Here is a 24595-nt window from a genome sequence, read left to right on the forward strand (position 1 = left end):
TACAGCCCTGCCTGCTCCAGAACCTTCCAGCACTCCCCACTTGCCTGCAGGAAGAAGGAGAAAAATCGCGAGGTTTTTTTTTTCCTATATCAGGCACCTGATTCCTTTCTTGTACAACCTTGTCTCATTCTCCCAAGCCCTGAAAGTTAGGGATCTGTGGCAAGCAGCCTCGAAGATGCCCCAGTGATCCCCACCTCCACCTACTAGCAGTCCCCTGTAATCCTGTAAGCCCATTTGTAATCCTCTCCCCTTGGGTGTGGAGTGGACCTAGAAACTAGCTTCTAACAGCTGAAGTAATGGGACGGGACTCCCAAGACTGGGTTATAAAAAACCTTTGGCCTGGGCTTCCCTGGTGGCACAATGGTTAAGAATCCTCCTGCCAATGCAGGGGACATGGGTTCGATCCCTGGTCCAGGAAGATCCCACATGCCTCGGAGCAACTAAGACCGTGCGCCACAACTACTGAGCCTGAGCTCTAGAGCCCGCGAGCCACAACTACTGAGCCCATGTGCCACAACTACTGAAGCCCATGCGCCTAGAGCCCATGCTTCACAACAAGAGAAGCCACGACAATGAGAAGCCCACACACTGCGACGAAGAGTAGCCCCAGCTCGCTGCAACTAGAGAAAGCCCGTGCACAGCAATGAAGACCCAACACAAACAAAAATAAATAAAATTAGTTAATTAATTTAAAAAAAAAACCTTTGGCCTCTCTCTTGATTACTTTCTCTTACCTCTCTCGGGTCGCTCCCTCTGGGGAAGCCAGCCATGTAAGGTAGCCCTGTGGAGAGGCCCATGTGGGAGGGACCAGGGACCACCAGTCACCATGTGAGTAAGCCTGGATGTGGCTCCGCCTCCAGGCAAGCCTTCAGATGAGCCTGCAGCCCCAGCCAACAACTTGACCGTAACTTCACAAGGGACATTAAGCTGGAGGCACCTAACTAAACCGTGTCAAGATTCCCGACCCACAGAAAATGTGAGATAATTAAATGTTTGTTTGTTTGCTGTTTTAAGCCACTAACTTTTGGGGTATTTTGTTATGCAGCAGTACAGATCACTTAGTTCCATCTTATAGATAAGGACACAGAGGCTCTGAGAGGTAATAACTTGCCCAGGGTCACACAGTTAGTAAGTGGTAGAGCTGGGCTCTGAACTCAGATCTGTCTGGCTGTGCAGCCATCCTCACTGGGCCACAGCTAGCTGGCCAGCGTGCTCGGTCCCCTCTGCCCTACATGAACGCTCCACTGCACCCTGGTCAGTCTCTCCATGACCTCTGCAGCCCCCATGAATATGCCTTTGTCATTTAGGGTTAGGGGCCACGTTAGCACCCAGTCATCTGCCCCAGAGAGCTCGGCTACGCGTACAGCAGGTCCTGCTGGTCCCTGGAAGACCGAATGAATCCACAGGGACGAGGTGGGCAAAGGAGAGTGGCAGGGAGTGGGCAGGAGGGGCACCCTCACAGCCAAGCTAATCTCCACATGGAGCCTCCTGCTCTCACTCACTCCACGGCATCCCAGGCTCTGACGTTTCCAGCAACCAGATGGGCATAGAGGTGCGTCTCCCAATATCTTCACTTCAGGGAGGGAACCAGCCCTCCTCCTACTCCTGCCCTATCCCACCCCAAGATTCCAGATGATAACCATTCTGAGTTCGCCTCCTGGTCCCTGTCTTCCCAGCGCCCCCCACCCCCCAAAGCCCCCAAAGCCCCCAAGCCAGGCCTGAGAGAATGAGGGGGAGCATGGCTCAGTCACATAAATCCACACACCACGCAGACCATCACCCTCAGTTCCCCTGACACAAATCCACACTCACTCGCGTGCACATGTGTGCATATACACACAGTGGGTGTGCGCCTAATGTGGACACAGCACCCAGGGAACGCTCTGTCCCGGGGGCCTGCCAGGGCTGGAGGAGACAGAAGATGCAGTCTTGGTCCTTAAAGGCAGACAGGCGCTTGTCTGTACACACTTACGAGCACACACGGGCCTGGAGGAACCTTCGGGGAAACCTTCACATCCGTTTACAGAGTGCTTGCTGTGTACCAGGCGGGCTGCCCTTTATGCCAGTTAGCTCACTTACTCTTTCTACAGCCCTTCCAGGTAAACCCTCCCACCCCCAATTTATGAAAGTGGACACTGAGACTCAGACAAATAAAGGCACTGACCCCAAGTCACACAGCCAGTAAGAGCAGAACAGGATTCAAACTCTCACCAAGAACACGCGTCCCACTCCCTCTCCAGCCCTACCTGGCCTGTCAGCCAGCTCAGGGCTCACATCTTCCACCCCATCGCCCCCCCCCCCCAGGCCACCTGCAGCTCCAACTGCGATGTGATCCAGCAGCCCGGGGCCCGTGCCCCACACTCTTCCCTCTTACTCAGTGACCAAGCATCTGCTGAGTGCCACCAGGTGCCAGACACTGGGCTGGGTGAAGAGAACACAGATGGATCAACCTGATTCCTCCCTCCCCACCGCCTCTGGAGCCTACAGGCACAAGTGGGGTGTGTGTGTGTGTGTGTGTGTGTGTCACGTATGTTCAAGACACACCTGCCAGGCTCTGGGGAGCTCACCTTGGCCTAAAACTCCAGAGCTGCTGCCGGGAGAGAGGAGGCTCCTTCTGTGCTAATCCCAGATCTCCCAAGTCCCTGTGATGGCCTGTCCCCTGCTGCCTGAGTGAGAATTAGGAACCCAAGGAGGGGAAGCAGGGAGTTAGCTGCCGAAGGGATGAGGTCTGGATTCCCTCTGAGCCGCTAACTATGCAACCTCAGTCAGCCATTTCCCTTTCCGAGCCACAGCATCCCCTTCTGTAAAAGGACAGTGGGAACCAATCTCTCAGGTCCCTACACCCCAGCAACTAGGATTTGTGGGTCCAGAGACCTGGGGGTGACATGTACGTCTGGGCGCATGTGTGTGTGTCATCCGCATATCAGCCCCTCAGCAACGGGCCCATCCCTTGCCCTGAGGCGGGAGGGAGGAGCCTTAAAGAAAGTAAAGGAGGAGGGCAGGGAAGAGGAGGGGAGGGTTGGGAAGGAGAGGGGAGGGGGGCTTCCCAGGACCGGGGCTGCCTCGCTCTGTGCTCTCCCCACCCCCATCCTGCCCTAAAGACGGGGAGCAGCTCTGGAAATCTGCCTGATGAAAAAGATCAAGCATGTAACTGCTGAAACCAAATGAGAATTCATCTCTCCCAAGGGTCCCCTGCCAGGCTGGTCCCAGAGGAGCCGGACTCCTCACCACCAGCGCACCCACGCGCACGCGCGCGCACGCACACACACACGACTCGCGCAGAAACACTGACCTCTACAGAATAACAGTCTCACAAATGTGAAACTGTGTGGCTGCTCACACATGGAAACGCAGACACAAAATACTCAGTCTCTTAAATATGGCACAGATAGTTACACACTACGCGGGTATACACAGAAAAAGACCTAAAACCCAGATACACACGATCTGCAGTCACCAGAAACAGAAACAGCCAGGACACGCCCACAAACACACAACTAGATACGCCCACACAACCCCTCACCTCTCACAGGGCAACCCAAAATCTTCAGCTTGAGCCAAATCAGACCCCCAAGGCTCACGTGAAAATACCAGCAGGAGCCATGTAACTATGTCCTCAGGAGTCAGGCTGCTGAGAGCACCCCTAGGAAGGAGTGAACCCCCTGCACCTCCCACTCCCCCCAACTCCCCTCCCAGAAGGAGGTGAAACCAAAGCCACCGGGGCAGCCAGTGGACAGGTGTGGGGACACGTAGGTACGGACACGGGTGAGGACATGTGTGGACACGCATGCAGGGTCCTGGCTAAGGGGCCATGTGGGCACAGGCAAACACCCCCTCGCCACAACTCCCAACTCCCCATCGCCTGTTAGTGTTGATGGAGGGCTGAGGCCGGGGCCGGGGCCAGGGCCAGCTTACAGGGGACCCAGGCTAAGGAAGGTGGTCCAGGTAAGCGGTTGGAGGCCAAGGCAGATGGGGCATTTGATTAGCACTCACCCAATGGCCCAACTCCTGGAGTTCTCAGTGCACCCCAGGCTATCCTCCGGTTCCCGTTGGGAGAGGAAGGAATAGGACCCTGGCCTCAGAATGCCTCTCCGCTTTAGCTTTCCCCTGTGTTAAGTCCTTATTCACATGGTCTCCTGTACTCCTCACAATACTCCTGTGAGGATGCTACTATCATTAGCCCCATTGACAGATGAGAAAACCAAGCTCAGGGAGACACGTGCCCTTGCTACCACCCATGTGTATCTACTCCAGAGCATGAGCTCTTGACGGCCACAGGCCGTCTCGGGTAGTCTTGGGGTCCTCAATCCCCTCTGAACCCTGCATTCTAAGGCAGCTGGAGGATGGTGTGCTGCGTCCTGAGCCTGTTCTGAGGGCCTCTCTGTCCTTCCCAGGCCACTGGCCTGCCCAAGCCTGACTCCAGTGGAAAATGTCAGTCGGCTCCAGACCCTCTGCCAGCAGGCTCCACTGGAGCCAATGAGCCCAGAGAGGTGCCCCCACCCCAGGTCAGCCCAGCCTGAGGCTCAGGCCAAGGCCCAGGCCACGGGCACTGCCTCTGGCCAGCTCCGGATTATGTGTCTTCCAGGGCCTTCCATCTGTCACTTGGCCCTCTGGGCCCAGGATAAAATTCATTGCCTTTTAAGAGAGACAATGATTTGCTTTTCCCATGTCTCCTTCCCTGTCTTTTTCTTTTTTAATCAGAAATTACTCTTTCAAAGTCCAGGGCCTGAAAAGGGGAAGTCACCTGGTCACCAGTCCTGGCCACAGCTCCCCATTCACTCCTGCCACCACCCTTCTTCCTTCCCGGCCCTTTCCCGGTTCCCACTGAACCCAGCACGGAGGCTGCCCCACCTCCTAATGCCCTGCCCGAGGAGGGGGGGAGGGCACACAGTGGAGTGTGGCAGGGACCCCCCAGGGTCAGCCCACACTGTCCTGCCAGTTTGCACAGGAACCCCAACTACGGGGGCCCAGCGATGACAAAACAAGTCCCTGGGAAGGCCTTCCCTTCTGGGTCTGGTGCCACATCGGCCATGTTACTCCCAAGACCACAGCACCGGGGCCAGGCAGATGAGGGGACGGGAGCAGGGGCCAGCGGGGGCCACCCAGCGCTCCTTCCTTTCACCACCTCAGCTGCCTGCCTGTCGGTCTGTCTGAGCACAGATGTGAACCCCAGGAGTCAGAAGCACACGCTTTGAGAACTGAGGTCAGGCAATGTGGTTTGCACCCCTGTGTGCTTAGGCACAAGCCAGCACAGGTAGCTACCCACAGACACCTCCAATGCACACTCATGAACACAGACACACACACACACACACACACACACACTTACATATTCGCGTGTACCCACACATCTCTCCATGGCTCCACCATGGAGCACAGCACTGACCTCCATGGCCCGCATCCCAGAACCCACAAACAGGTCCCCCCAGCTGTCTGACTGTGGTTTGCCTCAGTTCTAGGAGGGGGCAGTATGGACACTGGGACCTCACATCCCCCCTGGATGCCAATCAGCGCCCTGGGGAGGTAAGAGGACAAGGAGACTTTGTGGGGAGACTCAGCTGTCTGACCTCCTGCTGTCTGCCACGGAAGGACCTCTCTTCCTGCTTGTCCCAGCCCCCCTTGCCTTCCCCCCCGACCCCAGTACCTGTCACCCAAAGGCACCCCCTCCCACAGCCCCAGAGTCCACCAAGGAGTGAAGAGGCAGGTGGAATGGCCATGCCCTCAGCCCCAGTGCCCTTCGGCCCCAGCCTCCCCAGGTGGTCCCCAGGCTGTGGATGGGCAAACCCTCAGGCATCAGCTAGGGTCCTACCATGAAAGGTGCTCCGGGTGATCTGTCCCCCCATCGTGGGCAGCGGGTAGCACGGCCACCTCCGTTTGGCTGGCTGGCCTCGTCACCGAGACGCCCTGGCGGCCAGCTCCCCTCCTCCTGCCCACCCCCCTCCTCCGTGGCCAGCAGCAGCCGGCATGGCAGGGCCGAGCCTGCCCCTCCCGCACGCAGCCCGCCGCCCGCAAGGCCGGCCACACATGCACACACGCCCCTCTGGCCCCGCTCACGGCTGCCTCCCAGCTCCCACCCACTCCCGGAGCCTCCCCACCTCCCTGCGCTGATCTGTCATGTTTATTTACATAAGGAGGAGGAGACTGGAGGCTTCCTGAAATAGCCGAGCTCCAGAAAGCACTGGAGATGCCCCAGCCAGAGCAGGCAGACACACACACGGACACACACACAGACTCACACATGCACATTTCCTATCACACACCTCATCACACACACACACACACGCACACAACCTCACCATTCACCCAGGCTACAGTCATTCACATGCCATTATGCACCTGCTACACGCAGACGCTGGGGGAGATGACAGGATGCCATGGTAAGCAAGACAGACCTTGTCTCTGCCCTCAAGGTGCTTACAATCTGGCTCGTGCAGCTTAATAACAAAGAGCTGACATCACTCCTATCTTCTTCCAGGCTCCACTGCAAGTGCTTTACGAGTATTAACCCCTTTGGTCCTCACAGGCTGAATGATGAGGTCAGCATATGGTTATTATCAATAGGTACCATTATTATTACTATCTGAGAAATGAGATGAGAAAACTGAGACAAAGAGGTTACCTACCTAGAAGGTGGCAGGGCTGGGCTGCAAACCCAGGCAGTCTGGTACTGGAATCTACGCTTTTACCTCCACACTAAACCATTCCTTTAATCACAGACGTACAAAACACACACCAATATACACAGACCGCACTACCCGTCTATACTACATCACAGGTATATGCACAAACACAGACTGGTGAGCACTTGAAAGCATTCACCACTGTGCACACAGCCACCTATTGCCCACCAGCACACACACCTACACATCCACACCTCACAGTGCACACCCACAGCACACGCTCGCTCCCACAGACTCACAAAGCCTCTGGAGAAATCCTGAGGTGCAGAACCTGGCACCTCACACTCGGCGGAGGGAGAGGTGCAGCGAGGGCAGAGGGCGGCGGGACGGCAGGCCCCTCTAGCCCCAGGCGAGCATGGTGGGACCCCAAGGCATCACCAAGAGCGCGGCCGCCACGTACTGAGCGCTCAGCGTGCAGCACGCGCTGCGTGCACTGTCTGATTTTTATTCCAGGTGGCAGGGGCTTCTGTTACGTCCATTTTACAGAAAAGAAAGTGGAGGTCCTGAGATGCTCAGGTTACCCAGCAGGTCAGAGGCATAGCCAGGACTCAAGCAGACAATCTCCCAGACATCACCCATCAGAGGCTCTCCCAGGAGAACAGGACAGCTCCCTCCTCCCAGGCCCTGGCTCAGCCCCAGCTCCTGTCCCCAGGGCCAGGGATCTAGTTTCCCAAGGAAAGATCTGGGTGGGACAAGATGAATTTGGAGAGATGGGCAAGAACCAGAAAATAAGAATCTTGTAGGCCATGGTAGGAAGCTTAGATCTTGTCTAAGTGCAATAGAAGTAACTAATGAAAAGAGGAGAGTGATATGATAGATGTTTTTTTTAAAAAAATCAGTCTTAGTCCTTTCATAGAAAATAGGTTGTGGGAGGGTTTAAGAGTGAAATAGGGATATCTGTGGAGGGAAGGCTAGTGGGCAAAGGGGTGGGGCTGGCGAAGGAGCCGTGGGAAAGGCAGGGGCTGTCCTGTACCAGATGGAACTCAGAGACCTGCACACTGTGAAGGGCTGTGTTGGGCCCCGCGCCCCCGGCTCAGTACCCTGCTGCTGCTGTCATCCTGAGTGGGTCTGGGGGAGGGGCAGAGAGGGGGGAGGGGCATTCGGGACAGACGTAGGGTCACCAGCCAGAAGGCTGGGCAGGCCTGGGGTGGGACAGCCCCCAAGCCCACAGTACCACACCCCCTCAGACCAGAGGCCTGCCTGAGACTCCTCTCTGGGAGAAGCTTCGACACCCGATTCCACACAGGGCGGTTCCTTTCTACGGGTACGTGCTTACTCACGGCTGTGTGTGGCCACATGTACACACACATACACACTCAGTGGTACACGGACCCAGTTCCTCCGGGACAGGGAGGCTAAGTCAAAACCTGACCGAGAGGAAATAAGCCAAACGCTTCGTATGGGGTAAATAATCACATAAATGGCATGGCAAGCACAAGGCCTTATCGTGCACCAAACAGTTCTAAGCACGTTACACATATTAACTTGTTCAATCCCCACAACAACCCTAAGAGATCAATTGCATTCTTATGCCCATTTTACGGATGAGGAAACTGAGGCAAAGAGGCTGCTCTGGAGGCTGTTCCTATAGCAGCAGAGTCAACCCCCCTCAACCTGTCTGCTTTTAAATGTACCAGCTTAGGCCCTTCCTCACCAACCCCTCCCACTTGGCCAGCCTGGTCATCCCACCTACACCCAGCACTGGGAACCCCTCTTCTGGGAAGCCCTGCTAGGGCCCCCGGTGCAGACTGAGTCCCCTTTCTTGGAGCCTGTCTCTCCTTTGAGCCCGAGCTATGCCTCTCCCAAACCCCTGTCTTACTGTACCCTACACAGGGACAGCCATAGCCTAGCTGTGGCCTCATCTGCTTGCCCTGGCGTTTTGGATGCATCTCAGCAATTCAACATGACCAACACTTATTGAGCACCTACTGTGTGCCAGACACTAAGCTATGCACTGGGGACACCATGGTGATCGACAGTAGACAGGCCCTGGCTCTCGTGGACTTACAGCCCAGAGGGAAACAGACATTTATCAAGTAGTATAGCGAGGAAGGTACAATCACAATTCTAGAAAAGTGCTCTGAAAGAAAGCAGGGCTCGGGGCAGGCTTTCCTGAAAAGCAATAGTGAAGGGTAAGTAGGCACGTCCCTGTGTTGTGGAGGTAGGTTAGGGTGGAGGGTGCTCCGGGGAGTGAACATAACATGTGCAAAGGCCCTGTGGCTGGAGGGAGCCCAGCCCATTCAGGAAGCAAGGTTCTTATGTCTGGAGCAGGGACAGCAGCAGAAGCCTGGGGAAATTTTCTGGGGGCAAGCGACAAACCAGGAGGGCCTCAAAGAGCAGGGTGAAGAATCTGGCCTTTTTTCTGAGGGCAATAGGGAACCCCTGATACGTTTCATCAGGGGGGGCAAGAAGACCAGGCCTACATTGCTGAAAGGTCACTCTGCCATCCAGCGTGCAGAATGCACGGGACGGGGCGGAAGGCACCAGGCGAGAAAACAGTGGCAGTCACGGGGTCAGGCCTGCCCCTGACTCACCCTGGCTCCTCGGGCCTAGTGTCATGCCTGTACAACGCTGCCTCTCAGAAAATACCTCACCCATGGAACTGAATCTGCGTAATGCTCTGGAGACAGGAGTGAGGGGAAGTAACCCAGCAGGGATGGATGGGGGCAGGGTGAGTCCTTCAGGTGAGCGGTGGTCCTCACTCTGGTCACATGAGTGAGAATGGAGAAGAGAATTGAGACACAGCCTGGGCGGCCCCTGAGCCTTCACAGCACCATTGTCCGAGGGGGTTTCTAGCAGATTTCCCTGGGTCCTGTTTCCTACAAATCCACTTCCGCAATTTAAGTGGGAAGTGGCAATGTCCTTTGTCTGAGGGTTTCCCCCTGCTGTCTCCCCAGGTCAGTGTCCAGGCCTTTGCAGATGACGTGGCAGCCAGCGCTGCACCACTTCTGTTTTATTCATCAGTACATCACAAATTTTCATTTGGCCAAAGCATTCTGTTACTAAAAGGGGCGAGAGAACCACTGATCTATATCAGTCATTCATTCATCTCGCATTCACTGGTGCCAACTGTGGACCCACTCGTGAGCGAGACCCAACCTCTGCCCTTCAGAAGCCAAGCAGGAGCCACGCTGGGATCAAGGAATGAGGCCCCTTTGGCTCTGGCTGAATGTGTGCAGGGCTTTGTTCTGTAGCCAGAAAGGATGTGAAAAGGGGATGTGAAAGGGAAATCTACAAGCAAATCTACGGAAGTGACTACAAATGCCACCATTTATTGAACAGTTACTGTGTGCCGGGCACTGTGCCAAGTATTTCACACACATAATCACACCTACCCCCCACCACATCCCCGCAGGATTAGAATCATCCCCATCTTGCAGGCTGCAAAACTGAGACAGAGAGGCTACACTGACATGGAATGTCATGGAGTTTGAAGTCTACTTGAAGTGGAGTTCAGCTGGGTAACACTCAAGGCAGAGTTCAAACCCAGATCTGCCTGACATCAAAATTCATGCTTTATCCAGAACAGGTCAAAGGGCAGGGACTCTTCTTGCTTGGGGAAGAGAAGACAAAGGGACCATGACCTTCTCCTTGAGGAATCAGAAGGGGTCTAGGTGGAGGCAGAAGCTAGGAATTTTTCAGTAGACAGGGGGTGACCTCCCAGGAATGGAGCTTAAATGGAGGCAAGGGAGACTGTGGACTCGCACAAGACTGGACTTCCCACCTGCTAACAGGAGAACCCAGCCTGGAAACCTTGGAGAAAGTAGACCCGTCTGTGACCTGGGCGGCAGGAGTCCCTCAAAGCGCACAGGCCAAAGGCAGGCCTGGGTGTGCCCTTGGGGAGCAACCTGGTCTGACAGAAACCCTGCCCAGGCTTCGGAGAGAACCCCTCCCTCTCTGGCTAGCCCCCGCTGTTCTGCCCTCTGGCCCCATCCAGGGAGCCCTCGCCCCCTTGGCTCTCTGGGCCCATGCAGCTCCTGAGACCCTACCCCCCTGAGGACCCCCCTCCCCTCCCTGCCATCTCCTGTCTCCTGAGCCCTTTCTGCCTGCCCTTCTTCCCTCCCGGGTCCCATCATGGTCTCCGTGGCGAGCTCCCCACCTCAACCCTCCCCTCACCACATCCTTTCTCATCGACATCTCCCAAGGCCCAGCACCTCTCAGAACGTAAAATCTAGCGCAGACCCAGCAACTGCAGAAGAAAACCTGGGGGAATTCCCTGGAGGTCCAGTAGTTAGGACTCCACGTCTTCACAGCCAGAGGCCCGGGTTCCATCCCTAGTCGGGGAACTAAGATCCCACAAGCCTCGCAATGTGACCATAAATAAATACATAAACAAACGTACAAACACAATAAAACCTGGAACAAGTTCCCTGGACAATAGAAACCATCCAAACTGCGGACTCCAAGCTCTCTGCGGGGGAGGAGCCTCGAGAGTGTTGGGTCCAGCCACTGCCTTCGGGGGCAGCAGAGGAGGCCTAGTAAGTTGTGGATTTTCCCGTGGTCGCACAGCGGGTAGAGGGTAGGAGGACTGAACTCAGGTTTAATGTCTTCTGGTGTTTAACGTGACATACAGGTCAGGGCATCGGAAACCACGGAAGACTGGACAAGGAGAGGGGATAACTTCTCTTTATGAGGGGGGCAGAGGGGCCTGGTAGAAAGAGAGATCAGGGAGGGGAGGCCCCCCTGCTGGGAGGAGCTGGGAGGCCCCCCTGGTTGCTATAGTGTCTTCTTTTTTTTTTTTTTATCAACAAGGGATAATTTGATTGAGCTGATGAGTCACCTGGCATATGGGGCTTAAGGCCATCGTCCCTGCCTGATTAGACTGGCCTTGGTGCTGGACAATGGGGAGCAGGGAACCCCCACACACACAAGCTTCCTCCCACGCCCAGAACCAGGATGAGAGTGGAGGCCGCTGCCTAGAGCCCGGGAGAGCGCGAGCGCGCATGGAGATGAGGACAAAGCTGCACGGGAACAGAGAGCAGAGCGGGAGCTGTGGCTGCAGGGAAACCGGAGCCAGGGTGCTCACGGGGCATCCTCGGGGGCTGGGTCAGGTGCCCCAGCAGTGACAGCTGCCAGCTGCCCAGGATGATGGGAACACAACAGGTGCAGAGGCGGGGGCTGGGGACTGAAAGGGAATATGAGCAACAGCCTGGAGTTGGGCGCCCCTCCCAGGCCCCAGGCCCAGCGCCAAGCAGCCCTGTCTCAGATCCTCCGAGGCTCCTCCCCCTCCCCAGGGCTTGGGGCCCAGGTCTCAGGCCAGCCTGGACGAGACAGAGGGGTCACCGTCCATGCCAGGCAGAAAGGACAGAACAAGGAAGAACAAGGTTTCGATTCCCAGGACAGGGTGTGCCAGATGGAGCCCACACCCACAGAAATCCCAGCTGGAAACAAACATTTGCCTGTGATAAGATCTATGTCCCCGGCCAGATAGGGTAGGTGATATGCCACCCACCTGTGTGGAGGCTGGGAGCTCTGGTCTGGAGGTCAGTCAGGCAAGCTCCACTGCCATGTGACTGGGCAAGCTACAGAGCTTTTCTGAGCCTTGGTGCTTGGCTCAACAAATAATAGTAACTATGGCTGTTGATGTGCTGTTCAGGGACCCAGAGAACTCAGGAATCCAAGTAGAACCTGGAGGAGCTAAGATCTTCACCCCAACCTCAGAGAGGAGTGACCTAGGATACAGAATGTGAATACAGCACCGAGTACATATGTTACACCAAGGAGAAGAAAGGGAGGACCTGCCTCCATAGGTAATGACCTTCATCATCACCATCACGTACCATTTACTAGCCCTACTCCCCTTGCCCCAGTTCTAAGCTTTGCATGTTACTGCATGCATGCCTTTCACGCAAATGTCATCAGAGTGCTAGGTAAGAGTGGGTTCTTCTAAGTAAGCAGAATAAACATCGTTCTTTGTCACCCGGTTAGCGCTCTATTTTTGTTTGGGTGGAATAAATTTCAAATTTGAAGCCATCCCAGTGATCACAAGTGATAAATTACCAGGGTCTGAACTCATAAGGTTTGCTCCCTAAATTATAACCTTACTGAGGAAGGTGGGGAAGGGCAGACAATGACACATTGAAGGGGGAGGTGAGGCAGAGAGATGGGGAGACCCAAGGTGACGCAGGAGACGGGACACATGCGCCGGCGCAAGACAAGAGCCTCGTCCGCCGGAGACGCGTAAACACACTCGACAGATCCTGCCGCGCCTGCTGGATTATGAGGGAAGCTGGCAGCTAATAGCAGGAGGTTAAATCCCTCCTCCGCAGTCAGAGACCACCATCCCCACCCCCTCCGCCTGCCACACACACTCCAACACACACCTCCAGGGCTCATGGTTCAGCCAGGTCTCCGGGTGCCCTTTCTGGTCTCAGCACCCGGACAGCTGGAGCCACCCCAAGGCGGGGAGGCTTCCCTCCCCCGGGCCTCCTTCGGCCCACCCTCCTGCCTCTGAGAGTCCACTTCCTCAGGCTCTCTCCGGCTTCCTTCCCCTCCCAGATCTGGTCTACTGAGGGATGGCAGAGTCTAGGACCAGCCGACGTGGCCCCCAGGTCTACTCCGGTGCCTTGACCCTGCCTCCTGCCCACTGCCAGGGTCTCTCCCTCCAGCACTCGGGCTTAGCCATCAGGCACTGGTGGGCATGACAGAGTGATGGTGCAGGACCCCACAGGGGCCAGGCTCTGGGGCGCTGCCAGAAAGGCCACTGGCAGCCAGACCCCTAGGATCTGACAACACCAAATACTCTTCATTGCCACCACTCACATGTGTCTACACCAGGTGCTTCACAGGTGATGGTGAAGAGCGGGCTGTGGAGTCAGACGACCCGGGTTCAAATCCCAGATCTAACACCTATTCGGTGCCTGTTTTCTCAATTGAAAACTGGGTTGACAATAATAGTGCCTACCTCATAGGGCTACTGGGGTATGAACAGAGTTCCCACGTGTGGTGTGCTCAGAACAGGGTGGATGCACAGGAAGTACCATGGCCGTGGGAGAGCTACTGATGAGACACTCACAGACCTGAAGTCGATACAAAGGCACTATCATTGCCCCACCTTATGGATAAGGAACTAGGACATGGAAAGGGGAGAGCTGGGATCTGACCTCAGGTCAGTTGGCCTCCAGAGCCTGCACACAGGCAGTGCAATGGTGCCCCTCCCAGGAGGGCAGGCGGTGGATACTGGCCAAGCGAATGACCACGGGTACAGCCTTGGTGAGGACCAGTGACCATACAGGGCCCAGGCCAGATCAGGGTGCAGGGGAGGGGCTGGTACTCAGGAAGTCTCAGCAGAGCAGAGAGGCTGAGCTGTGAGTCCCAGGGGCTGTTGGAGGGCAGGTGGGCCCTCAAGTCCTGAAATCCCCAGTCCAAGGAAGAGGCCTCTGCCCAGAGCTGCTCTGCCAGCTGCCTGAGGGCTTCTGCCTCTCAAAAGTCCTTAGTCCCACTGGGCCTGGCTGCCCCACCCTCCTCACCGTGGCCTCTGACCTGGTTCCCCATTACCCATCAGTGGGAGTCCCAGCACCTCCTCCTCCTCCTGCAAAAATTAGGCAGAAACTAAAACAAATAAGTAGCCAGATCAATTAAGAAAATTAGGGCTTCCCTGGTGGCACAGTGGTTGAGAGTCAGCCTGCCGGTGCAGGGGACACGGGTTCGTGCCCCGGTCCGCGAAGATCCCACATGCCGCGGAGCGGCTGGGCCCGTGAGGCATGGCCGCTGACCCTGCGCGTCTGGAGCCTGTGCTCTGCAGCGGGAGAGGCCACAATAGTGAGAGGCCTGCGTACCGCAAAAAAAAAAAAAAAGAAAATTACATGTGCTGCCAGCACCTTGAAACACCTGCTCCGGGTCCACAGAAAGAAAGGGTAGCGCTGGGAACTCAGCACCTAGATGAGGAAATGGAGGCTCGGGAAGTGGAAGACTGCATCCAGGTCACACGCAGCTAAGCTAGGATTTGGACACACCATCTACCAGATATCAGGGCACAAGCGCTGGCCTCTCTGCTGTGTGGCCTCCTGGAATAACAACCCAGCTTTAAAAGCTACAGAACACTTTCACAAAAATCTTATTAGATTTGCAGAAGCCCCTGTTAGGTACGCCACAGGGCAGGTGCTCATCCCTTTCAACGGATGAGAGAAACAAGCTCGGGAGACAGAAATGAATTGCAAAAGCTATATAGTGCCAGAGCGGCCCGGGACCCAGACCTCAGACTCGGGAGTCCAGGGCCCTGGGCTTTGTCTACTACCCAATGCTGCCCTGAGGAAAGCCACTTTCAATTAAATAAACAGCATCAGTCAGAGGGCCCAGGGTTGCCGCAGGCGCAAATGTAAAACTTGCCGATCCCGATAGCAGCTGGCTCTGCACTTCGGCTGTGCTGTACCCACCGTCGTTGTCCCGCCCTGCCTGGGTCTCGGCACCACCCGCAGACCTCGCCCCAGCCCAGCTCTGGGCCCACTCCCATGCTGGGGGGTGAACAGGGGCTCTGAGTTCTGGGGACCAGATCTTTACACCACGCCCATGTGCAAAGGGGAAGTGGGGATTATTGCAGAGGGGCACCTGCCCTCACAGGCCTGAGACACAAACCTGAAAATGCTCTCAAAAGAGAAAGGGGGTGGCAGGTCCTTTTTGGGAACAGGGGGCTCAGATTGGCTCTGAAACAGGGGCTTCTGTTCACACAGAGCCAAAGTGAGTGGCTGACCTGTGGTCCAGCCACTAAACTATGTCAGCTCTGCGCCCACCACTCAGGGGCCATGCTGGCTGCAGAGCCGAGGGCAGGACGCCCAGGCACAGAGGCACCTGTGAGTACTTGGGTCTATTCAAGGCCTGTCAAGAGAGGCCTGTGGCTTTCATGCCCACTGAGCCCACAAAGGGACTCAATTTCCTGCCACTACACCTCCAGCCCTACACCCTCACTCCAAACCCAGACATTCTCACATCACATCATCGGTCAGCCCACAAACAGGCGCTCTCGTCCCTAAAGGCCTGGGGAGACCACAAGCACGCGGCTGGCTCAGTGCCGACCGCTCCTGCCTCTGGAACCAGAGCTCAGGTGTGGATGATGGAAGGCGACTGTCGGGACTGTGGTCTTCCTGCCTAAAGGACTGCCCAGAAAGGGTGGCCACCGCAGGGTACATGCAATGACAGAAAACCCATTTTCCTCCCTGCAGCTGTTTCCTGCAGCTGCCCCATCTCCCAATTTGTACCTTCATCCGTTGCTCCACCTTCCTTTCCTCTCTCTCCAGGAACATATTCAGGCTCGTCCTCCAAGATGCCATACCCTCCCTCCCTCCTTCCAGCTGCTGGAGCCCCAGGTCAGACAATCCACCAGCGACCCCAGCAATGCACAGGCTGGACTCTGCAGCATCGAAGTTTAGAGGACAAAACTTTCCCTGAGAGCCCGGACTCCTGGGTTCCAGGACTCCTGTGGCCCATGCTGAAACCTGACCAAGGCTTAGGAAGGTCTGCAGAAGCCTGCGTGGGTTTGGGGAGACTCAGGGAGGGCAGCCTCTTTTAATGTCTGCCCAGGTTCCTCCTGCTGGGGGTGAGGGCTCCAGGAGGTGGGTTAATGCTGCTCCTGAGTTGGGTCCCACTACTAGGTGAAAAGGAGCAAGATGTCTCCCCAGAAAGCCCCCTTCCCTCTCTAAAACAATGCCCCACCCATCACAGCCTCAACCCTGCTTAGCTGAACCCAATTCGGCCCAGAGAACAGGTGTTCTCGGCACCAATTAAGGGAGGTGGGCTGCATTAGCCTTTGTTTGGAGGTCTGTTTTTACTAGTCATAACACCACCTCCATAGTTGCTGTGTGACCTGGAAAAAACCAATCTCCTCTATGGGCCATAGTTTTCACATCTGTAAAATGGGTGCATTAGACTTATGTATCTTTAACTCTAAACCAGGAGTTCCCTGAAGCAGGGATGTGGGAGGGGAATCATTTGGGGAAAGGCAATCAAGAATTGCCCCCCTCACCCCTCACCCCTGCTTTCCACCAGGGTCTGGTGGAAAACCAAGGGTGGGTCAGCATGCTCTAACTTACTGCTTCTCAGTCCCCTTCTTGACCCAACCCAACACAGGTACCTCCCTAAGGTTCCGTGGCCTGGTTTACCCCTTGAGTTCTACTAGCCAGGCCACAAGTCTGGTGTCAGCCTCAATTCTCCCATCTGGGAAGTCACGGTGTCCTTCTATAATCCATGCCATGGCTATTCCCACAGCTCAGGCCACCAGCATCATCCTCATCTGGACAATTGTTCCCATAGCCTTTCCCCTCCTCAGGGCTGCCAGGATGACCTTTCTGCCTGACTGATCGGCTGGGTCACTGCCCAGCTCAGAGCCCACAGTGGATAAGTTCAACCCTCCTTTGGGGAGCATTCAAGGTCCTCTGTGAATCGACCCCAGCCCATGCACCTGGCCTCACCTCAGGCTGTGACGTCCCCCAGCCCTGAGCACCCACACGCTGTGCACTCGAACCATGTGTGTCCCAGAATATAGCTGCATCACACAGGTCCATGGCTCTTCGAACATAGTTCCTCTACCTGGAATGCCCCACACCACTCCAGTCACTCAAAAACTCCTACCCTGGGCTTCCCCAGTGGCGCAGTGGTTGAGAGTCCGCCTGTCGATGCAGGGGACGCGGGTTCGTGCCCCGGTCTGGGAAGATCCCACATGCCGCGGAGCGGCTGCGCCCGTGAGCCGTGGCCGCTGAGCCTGCGCGTCCGGAGCCTGTGCTCCGCAACGGGAGAGGCCACAACAGTGAGAGGCCCGTGTACCGCGGAAAAAAAAAAAAAAACCTCCTACCCTGCCTTCATGTCTCAGCTGGGAGGGCTCCTTTCTCTGAGGTCATCTCGACGCCCCGGGGCAGACTAGGCCTTCCACCTCCAAGGCATACCCTTGCGTTTGTGCAGCCTGGGCCCTGCAGTGATGCCAAGGGTCCCCGTCCCATTCTGGGAGCAACCTGAGAGCAGACAGGTGTCTTTTTAGCTCTGGGTCCCCAGCACCTAACACGGTGGGCACTGGGTATGCTCAAACTATATTTTATGAAGGAAGCAAGAAAAGGAGAGGAATTGGAACAGGGAAGGAAGAGAGGCCAGGGCTAATGGTGAGTGGCTCTACTTGGCCCCATCTGACCCTTCTCCAGGCTCCAGGCCTGAGGCCACCCTCCCAGCCACAATGCCCTAGGTGGACCCAGTGGTACCAGAAGGCAACCAACTGCCTGCCCCATGACCTCACAGCCCCCCGGGGGGCCCTCTTTGTTCCCTGAGCTCTACTGGCAGCACGAGCCAGTGTTCACTTTGGTAGGAACAGCCAAGAAGCCAAGCAGCCAGGTGTGTCCTGGAACACCGAGGAACCAAAGCCTTATCTGACCATCTTCCCTGGAGGCAGCGGGAGAGCATCCACCAGCCCCTAACCACCCACTGCAGGACTGCACAGAGAAGACGCTGAAAATCACGCACCTGACTCCTTCCAGCCTCTCCCGGATCAAGGCAGCGTGGCGATGAGCCCCTCTAGCTCGTTTGCATAAACCATTTATAGCAGCGCATTCAAAACCCACGCCATCCAAGAAGGAAAAGAGCCCGCTGCAATTGCCCGTGGCTCCCCAGTCTGTCGTTTTCCCTTCTCTTTTGTTTTCTACTTTAATGGCAGGAAGCTGTGCTCCGGAGCAATCTTACCCTGGCTGCTCCTGGCAGCAGAGGAGCTGAATTTTCCTTTCAGATTGAAGGAAGGCGATGAGCAAACATCCCTCAGGTGTCAGTGACTTACAGTTTGCAGTTACAAGCATCCATGAGCTCATTCAGTCTTCTCAGTAACTTCAGAAGGCAGTTCTTGCCAGCCTCCACTTTACAGATGAGGAAACTAAGGTTCAGAGAGGTCGACTTGCCCAAGCCACGCAAAACTACTAAGTGACGGGAATGGACATTGTGGCTGACTCCCCAGCATCTATTCTACTCCAAGATGACCGGGGTTCTCCACCCTGGCTACACATTAGCATCACCTAAGGAGGTTATAAAACTACTGATGCCCGACTCCTGATTCCAGACCAATCAACACAGAAACTCTGAGGGTGGGACCCAGGCATGCGTGATTCTAAAAGCTCTCCAGGTGGTTCTAATGTGAAGCCAGAGCTGAAATCCGCTGGTATAAACGAATCATAATGGTTCCACTCCCCTTGCCAGTGATTGGGTCAAGTATGGCCATGTGACCCACTTCTGGCCAATGAAGCATACTGGGAAATTAGCAAAACCCCTCTGAGAAAGGTTTGCTTGCCCCTCAGAAAGAAACACAAGAGGGGTCGTTCTTCCTCCTTTAGATATTGTGACTGGTTGTGATTCCTGGGACTGCTACAGCCATGCTGCTACCAGCCCAAAAGGATGCCAACCCATGGACGGCAGAGCAGAGAGATGGAAAGTCCATCATCCGTGACCTCATCTTAGAGCCCAGACTCCACCAACCCTGACACCCACCCACCTCTGGGCCTCCTGTGATCTGAGATAGTACAGCTCTTCATTGCTTAAGCCACTCCAGGTCCACAGTTGTTACATGCAACCATGGCCCCGAGACAGCAGCAGTCACCTTACCCGTATCCCCCATCGCCGTCATTCCCTCTCAGACCATCCACCACAGGAAGCATAACTGACTGAGGGCCCCAGCTCTGGAGCTCTGAAATCCATCCCAGAGTTTGCTCCGAGGCCTTGCTTCCCACAGCAGCTCCCAGCCAGTGACTGAGTGGGGCAGGGAAAGTAAGGCAGGCCCATTCCTGGGGAACATGGGACTCCTCTGACCAGTGACTATGGCTCGGGCTTGAGGACTCCCCAGGGGCCTTGAAGAACTTTCCTTAGACTTGCACTGTCACCTAAAATGCTTCCACCAAACTTTCTTCATTACCTCTCTCTTTCACGCAGGCTTACTTGCACTGAGGTCTAATGGCTCATCCAGCCTCTTCTCATTTCCTCCCTATTTTTCCTCACACAGGCATTTCCTCTATTTTAAAAATTACTTTTGCATGTTTACTCCTCTCTTGATGTCCACTTAATAATACCTGACCCGCGTAACAATGGACCTTCACCACTTCATACCTGGACCACCGTGAGAGCTTCCTAAGTGGCCAACCCACCTTTGAGTCCCCTCCAGCCCATCCCCAATCCTTGCTACACAAACCATGCTACTCCCCTACTCAAAAAACTTCAATCATTTGGGAGTTCCCTGGTGGGAGTCTAGTGGTTAGGATTCTGCACTTTCACTGCCATGGTCCAGGTTCAATCCCTGGTCAGGGAACTGAGATCCCACAAGCCACGCAGCACAGCCAGGAAAAAAAGAAAACCTTCAATCATTTCTCATTTCTTACACCATCAAGTTTAATCTCCTCTGCCTTTCTTTATAGGTGACTGCTGACTCAGACCTGCCCCGCCAGCCAACCCTGTTCTTTCATTTATGCACCTGGAGGCCTTCCCCATGTGGGAGCAATGCTGGCTATTTGCAGGGCAGAAATGATTGACACAGCCCATTCCCAATGAACACCGAAGCTGCCTAAGATCTGAGTACCAATTCTACCCATTTCCACAGATGTTCTCAATGGCAAAGTCTCCCTCAGACTCCCTCCCATTTCTTTACCGCCCCCCCCCCACGGGTTATTTAACAAGAGAAACACATTTTACACACAAACAGTCCTCCATCAACAAGAAGCAAATCCTCTCAAAGACTGTTACGATAATGAAAATGACTATTATTCAAAATGATAACAATATGAAGAAGAGGATGATAAAGCTGAAGATGGTTGTGATGATGAAGAAAACAGTAGTAATGATAATGTATGAAAAGCAGGAATAAAAAGTATTCTAACAATATGATCTCGGTGATATAAATATATATGCAAGGAGAGCTGACTTCCCCTTGACCCCTTGTCATATTAACCAAATTCCTTTAGAAACTGGATTTGCTAGTGACGAAAAACAGAGATAACATAGACTTTTAAACACATAAGGTGTTTCCTCTCACATAGAAGTCTGCACGCATGCAGCCCAAGGCTAGTGTGGCAGCTCTGCAGTCATCAGGGACCAGGCTTCTTCTATCTTTCTACCCCACCATTCCACATGACACTTCAGGGTTGCCTCATGATCCAAGTCAGCTGCTGAAGCTCCAGCCACCTTGTCTATATTCCAGGTAGGAAGCAGGAGGAACACAGAAAACCAAAATCAAAGGACCTACATCAGCTATCTGCCCCTCTTTAAAGGAGCCTTACTCAAAGTCCACCCAACAATTCTAATTTACATTTCATTAACCAGAATGTAGTCACATGGCTAAACCAAGCTGTAAGGGAAGGAGGAACATCTAGTCTTTTCACTGGACACATTGCCACCACAAATAAAAACTGGGACCTCAGCTGTAATGGTGAGCTCCACCCCCTCTGGGACACATGACTGATGGATGCCACAGCACACAGACTTCAAAACTGGTGAGGTCTTCCCTGGTGTCGCTGTGCACCTGCTGCTCCCTCCAGCTGAACTGTATGCTCAATACAAGAAGTTGTTTATGAACTTGCTTATGACGGGTTGAGATGCCAGAAAACTATGTAATTTATTTAACTATTACATAAAACGTATCAAAAGTCTCATTTAAGAGAATGAAAAGAATGAATGAAAAGAAAAGCCACAGGGAAAAAATTACTACAAAGTACATATCTAATGTGGAATCTAGAATATATAAAGAACTCTCAAAACTCAAAAGTAAGAAGACAACCCAATAAAAAATAATAGGCCAATGAGAAAGAAGGAAATCTTGCTGTTTGTGACAAGTTGGATGAAACTTGAAGGCATCATCCTAAGTGAAAGAAGTCAGAGAGAGAAAGACATATACTGTATGATCCCACTTAAATGTGGAATCTAAAATAATCAAACTCAGAGAAACAGAGAAGAGAGTGGTGGTTACCAGGGGTTGGGGGTGGGGGAAATGGGGAGATGTCAGTCACAGGGTACAAACTTCCGTTATGAGATTAGCCAGTTTGGAGATCTAATAAACAGGATGGTGATTATAGCTAAAAATACTACTTCTGCATGATATACTTGAATGTTGCTAAGAGGGTAGATCTTAAATGTTCTCCCCACAGAAAAGAAATGGCACCTGTGTGACCACCACAAAAACAAAATGGTAACTATAGGGCTTCCCTGGTGGCGCAGTGGTTGAGAGTCCGCCTGCCGATGCAGGGGACACAGGTTCGTGCCCTGGTCCGGGAAGATCCCACATGCCACGGAGCGGCTGGGCCCGTGAGCCATGGCCGCTGAGCCTGCGCGTCCGGAGCCTGTGCTCCGCAACGGGAGAGGCCACAACAGTGAGAGGCCCGCGTACCAAAAAAAAAAAAAAAAATGGTAACTATATGTTGGGATGGAGGTCACAGCTACTGCTATGGAGGCAATCAACTTTCAGTATATAAATGTATCAAATCAACACGTTGAATACCTTAAACCTACACAATATTATGTGTCAATTATATTTCAAAAGCTGGAAAAAATAGTGGACAAAAATTTCAAAAGACACTTCACCAAAGTAGATATACAGACGGTAAATAAGCATATGGAAAAAAAAATGTTCAATATCATCAGTTACTAGGGAAATGCAAATTAAAACCCTGGTGAGGTACCACTACATACCTATTAGAATGGCCCAAACTAAAATGACTGAGCATACCAAGTGCTGGTGAGAAGGTGGAGAAACTAGAACTCTCAAAATCTGCTGGTGAAAATATAAATGGTACAACCATTTTAGAGAACGGTTTGACAGTTTCTTTTAAGTTAAACATACACGTACCATATGATCAATCCACTCCACTTCTAGGTGTTTACCCAAAAGATCAGGAAATATATGTCCATACATAGATCTGTACACAGATGTTCTTAGCAACATTATTTGTAATGGCGTAAAATTGAAAAGAGGCCAAATGCCCCTCAATGGGTATACAGATAAACAGATTGTACACCCATACCGTGGAATACCACTAAGCTATAAAAAAGAATGAACTATGAATACACATCACAACATGGATGAATCTCAAAATAAGTATACTGAGTGGAAGAAGCCAGAGGAAAAGTAGGTACATTCTATATCCTTCCATTTACACTGAGCTCTCAAAAAACGCAAACTAATCTTTAATGACAGAAAGCAGATCGGTGGCTACTTGAGTATGGGGGCAAGGGGCAGGGAGGAGTAGAAGAGAGGGATTACTAAAGGCACAGGAAACTTATGAGGGTGATGGAGATGTTCATTAACTTGATGGTGCTAATGAATATATATGTATGTCAAAACACATCAAATTGTACCTTATAAACATGTGCAGTATGCATATTGTATGTCAATTATGTTTCGATAAAGCTGCTTTTTACAATCCATTAAATATGGAAGTGAGAGGAGGGGTGGGGAAATAAAACGGTTGTTTCTGTTAAAAATAAGTTGAATCAGTTCCTCAAAATATGAAAAACAGAATTACCATATGATCCAACAATTCCACTTCTGGGTTCATACGCAAAAGAATTAAAAGTGAGGTCTCAAATGGATACTTGTACACCTGTATTCACAGCAGCATTTTTCACAATAGCTAAAAGATAGAAACAAAGCAACAGATGAATGAATGAACAAAATAATAATTGAAATATTATTCAGCTTTCAAAAGGAAGAAAATTCTGACATATGCTACAACATGGATGAACTTTGCAAACATTATGCTAAGTGAAATGAACCAGTCACCGGAGGACAAATACTGTATGATTCCAATTATATGAGGCACCTGGAGTAGTCAAACCCATAGAGACAGAAAGTAAAATGGTGATTGCCAGGGCCTGGGGGCAAGAGGGAATGAGGAATTACTGTTTAATGAGTATAGAGTTTCAGTTGGGGAAGATGAAAAAGTTCTGGAGATGACTGGTGGTAATAGTTGCAAAACAATGTGAATGTACTTAATGCCACTAAACCATACACTTAAAAATGGCAAATTTTATGTTATGTGTATTTTACTACAATTATTTTAAAAATATAAACAAAAAACAAATAAGTTGAATGCTTTGAAAGGGTTCTCTAAAGGCTGGACCCCGCACACACAAAAAATGCTTTAAAATTATATATAGGCAAGACAACTGCGAGATACTATTTGAAAAAGAAATTAAGAAAGTAATCCCGGGCTTCCCTGGTGGCGCAGTGGTTGAGAGTCCGCCTGCCGACGCAGGGGACATGGGTTCGTGCCCCGATCCGGGAGGATCCCACATGCCGCGGAGCGGCTGGGCCCGTAAGCCATGGTCGCTGGACCTGCGCGTCCTCCGCGACGGGAGAGGCCACAACGGTGAGAGGCCCGCATGCCACCAAAAAAAAAAAGTAATCCCATTTACAATGGCAAAGAACAAAATACTCAGGTATATATTTAACCAAGGAGGTGAAAAATCTGTACACTGAAAACTGTAAAACACTGATGAAAGAAATTAAATAAGACAGAAAAAAATGGAATGATATCTAGTGCTCATGAATTGGAAGAATTAATATTGTTAAAATGTCCATACCACCCAAAGCAATCCTTATCAAAATTCCAATGGAGGGACTTCCCTGGTGGCACAGTGGTTAAGAATCCACCTGCCAATGCAGGCGACATGGGTTTGAGCCCTGGTCCGGGGAGATCCCACATGCTGCGGAGCAACTAAGCCTGTGCGCCACAACTACTGAGCCTGCGTGCCACAACTACTGAAGCCGGCACGCCTAGAGCCCATGCTCTGCAACAAGAGAAGCCACCGCAATGAGAAGCCCGCACACTGCAACGAAGAGTAGCCCCCCCCCCCGCCGCAACTAGAGAAAGCCCACACGCAGCAACAAAGACCCAATGCGGCCAAAAATAAATAAATATAAATTAATTAATTAATTAAAAATTCCAATGGAATTTTTCACAAAAATAGAAAAACAG

The 24595-nt window shown here is 52.9% G+C and overlaps 1 protein-coding gene across 2 annotated transcripts in view; it reads right to left on the minus strand.

Annotated features, from left to right (window-relative positions):
- The window catches only part of NEURL1 (neuralized E3 ubiquitin protein ligase 1), a gene marked incomplete at both ends in the record, with an annotated part of 77101 nt that overhangs the window by 26100 nt on the left and 26406 nt on the right, over positions 1-24595 (minus strand). Inside the window, one exon of one of the 2 annotated variants that reach the window (XM_082855023.1) lies at positions 5810-5843. The exons of the other annotated variant lie outside the window; for it this stretch is intronic. Coding sequence (XP_082711149.1) covers positions 5810-5843 — 34 coding nt within the window. Of the gene's footprint in view, positions 1-5809; positions 5844-24595 lie in introns of those variants that run through there. 2 annotated transcript variants of the gene reach the window in all.

This window comes from Leucopleurus acutus, assembly GCF_964270905.1.
Source record: "Leucopleurus acutus genome assembly, chromosome: 14".
Lineage (NCBI taxonomy): Eukaryota > Metazoa > Chordata > Mammalia > Artiodactyla > Delphinidae > Leucopleurus > Leucopleurus acutus.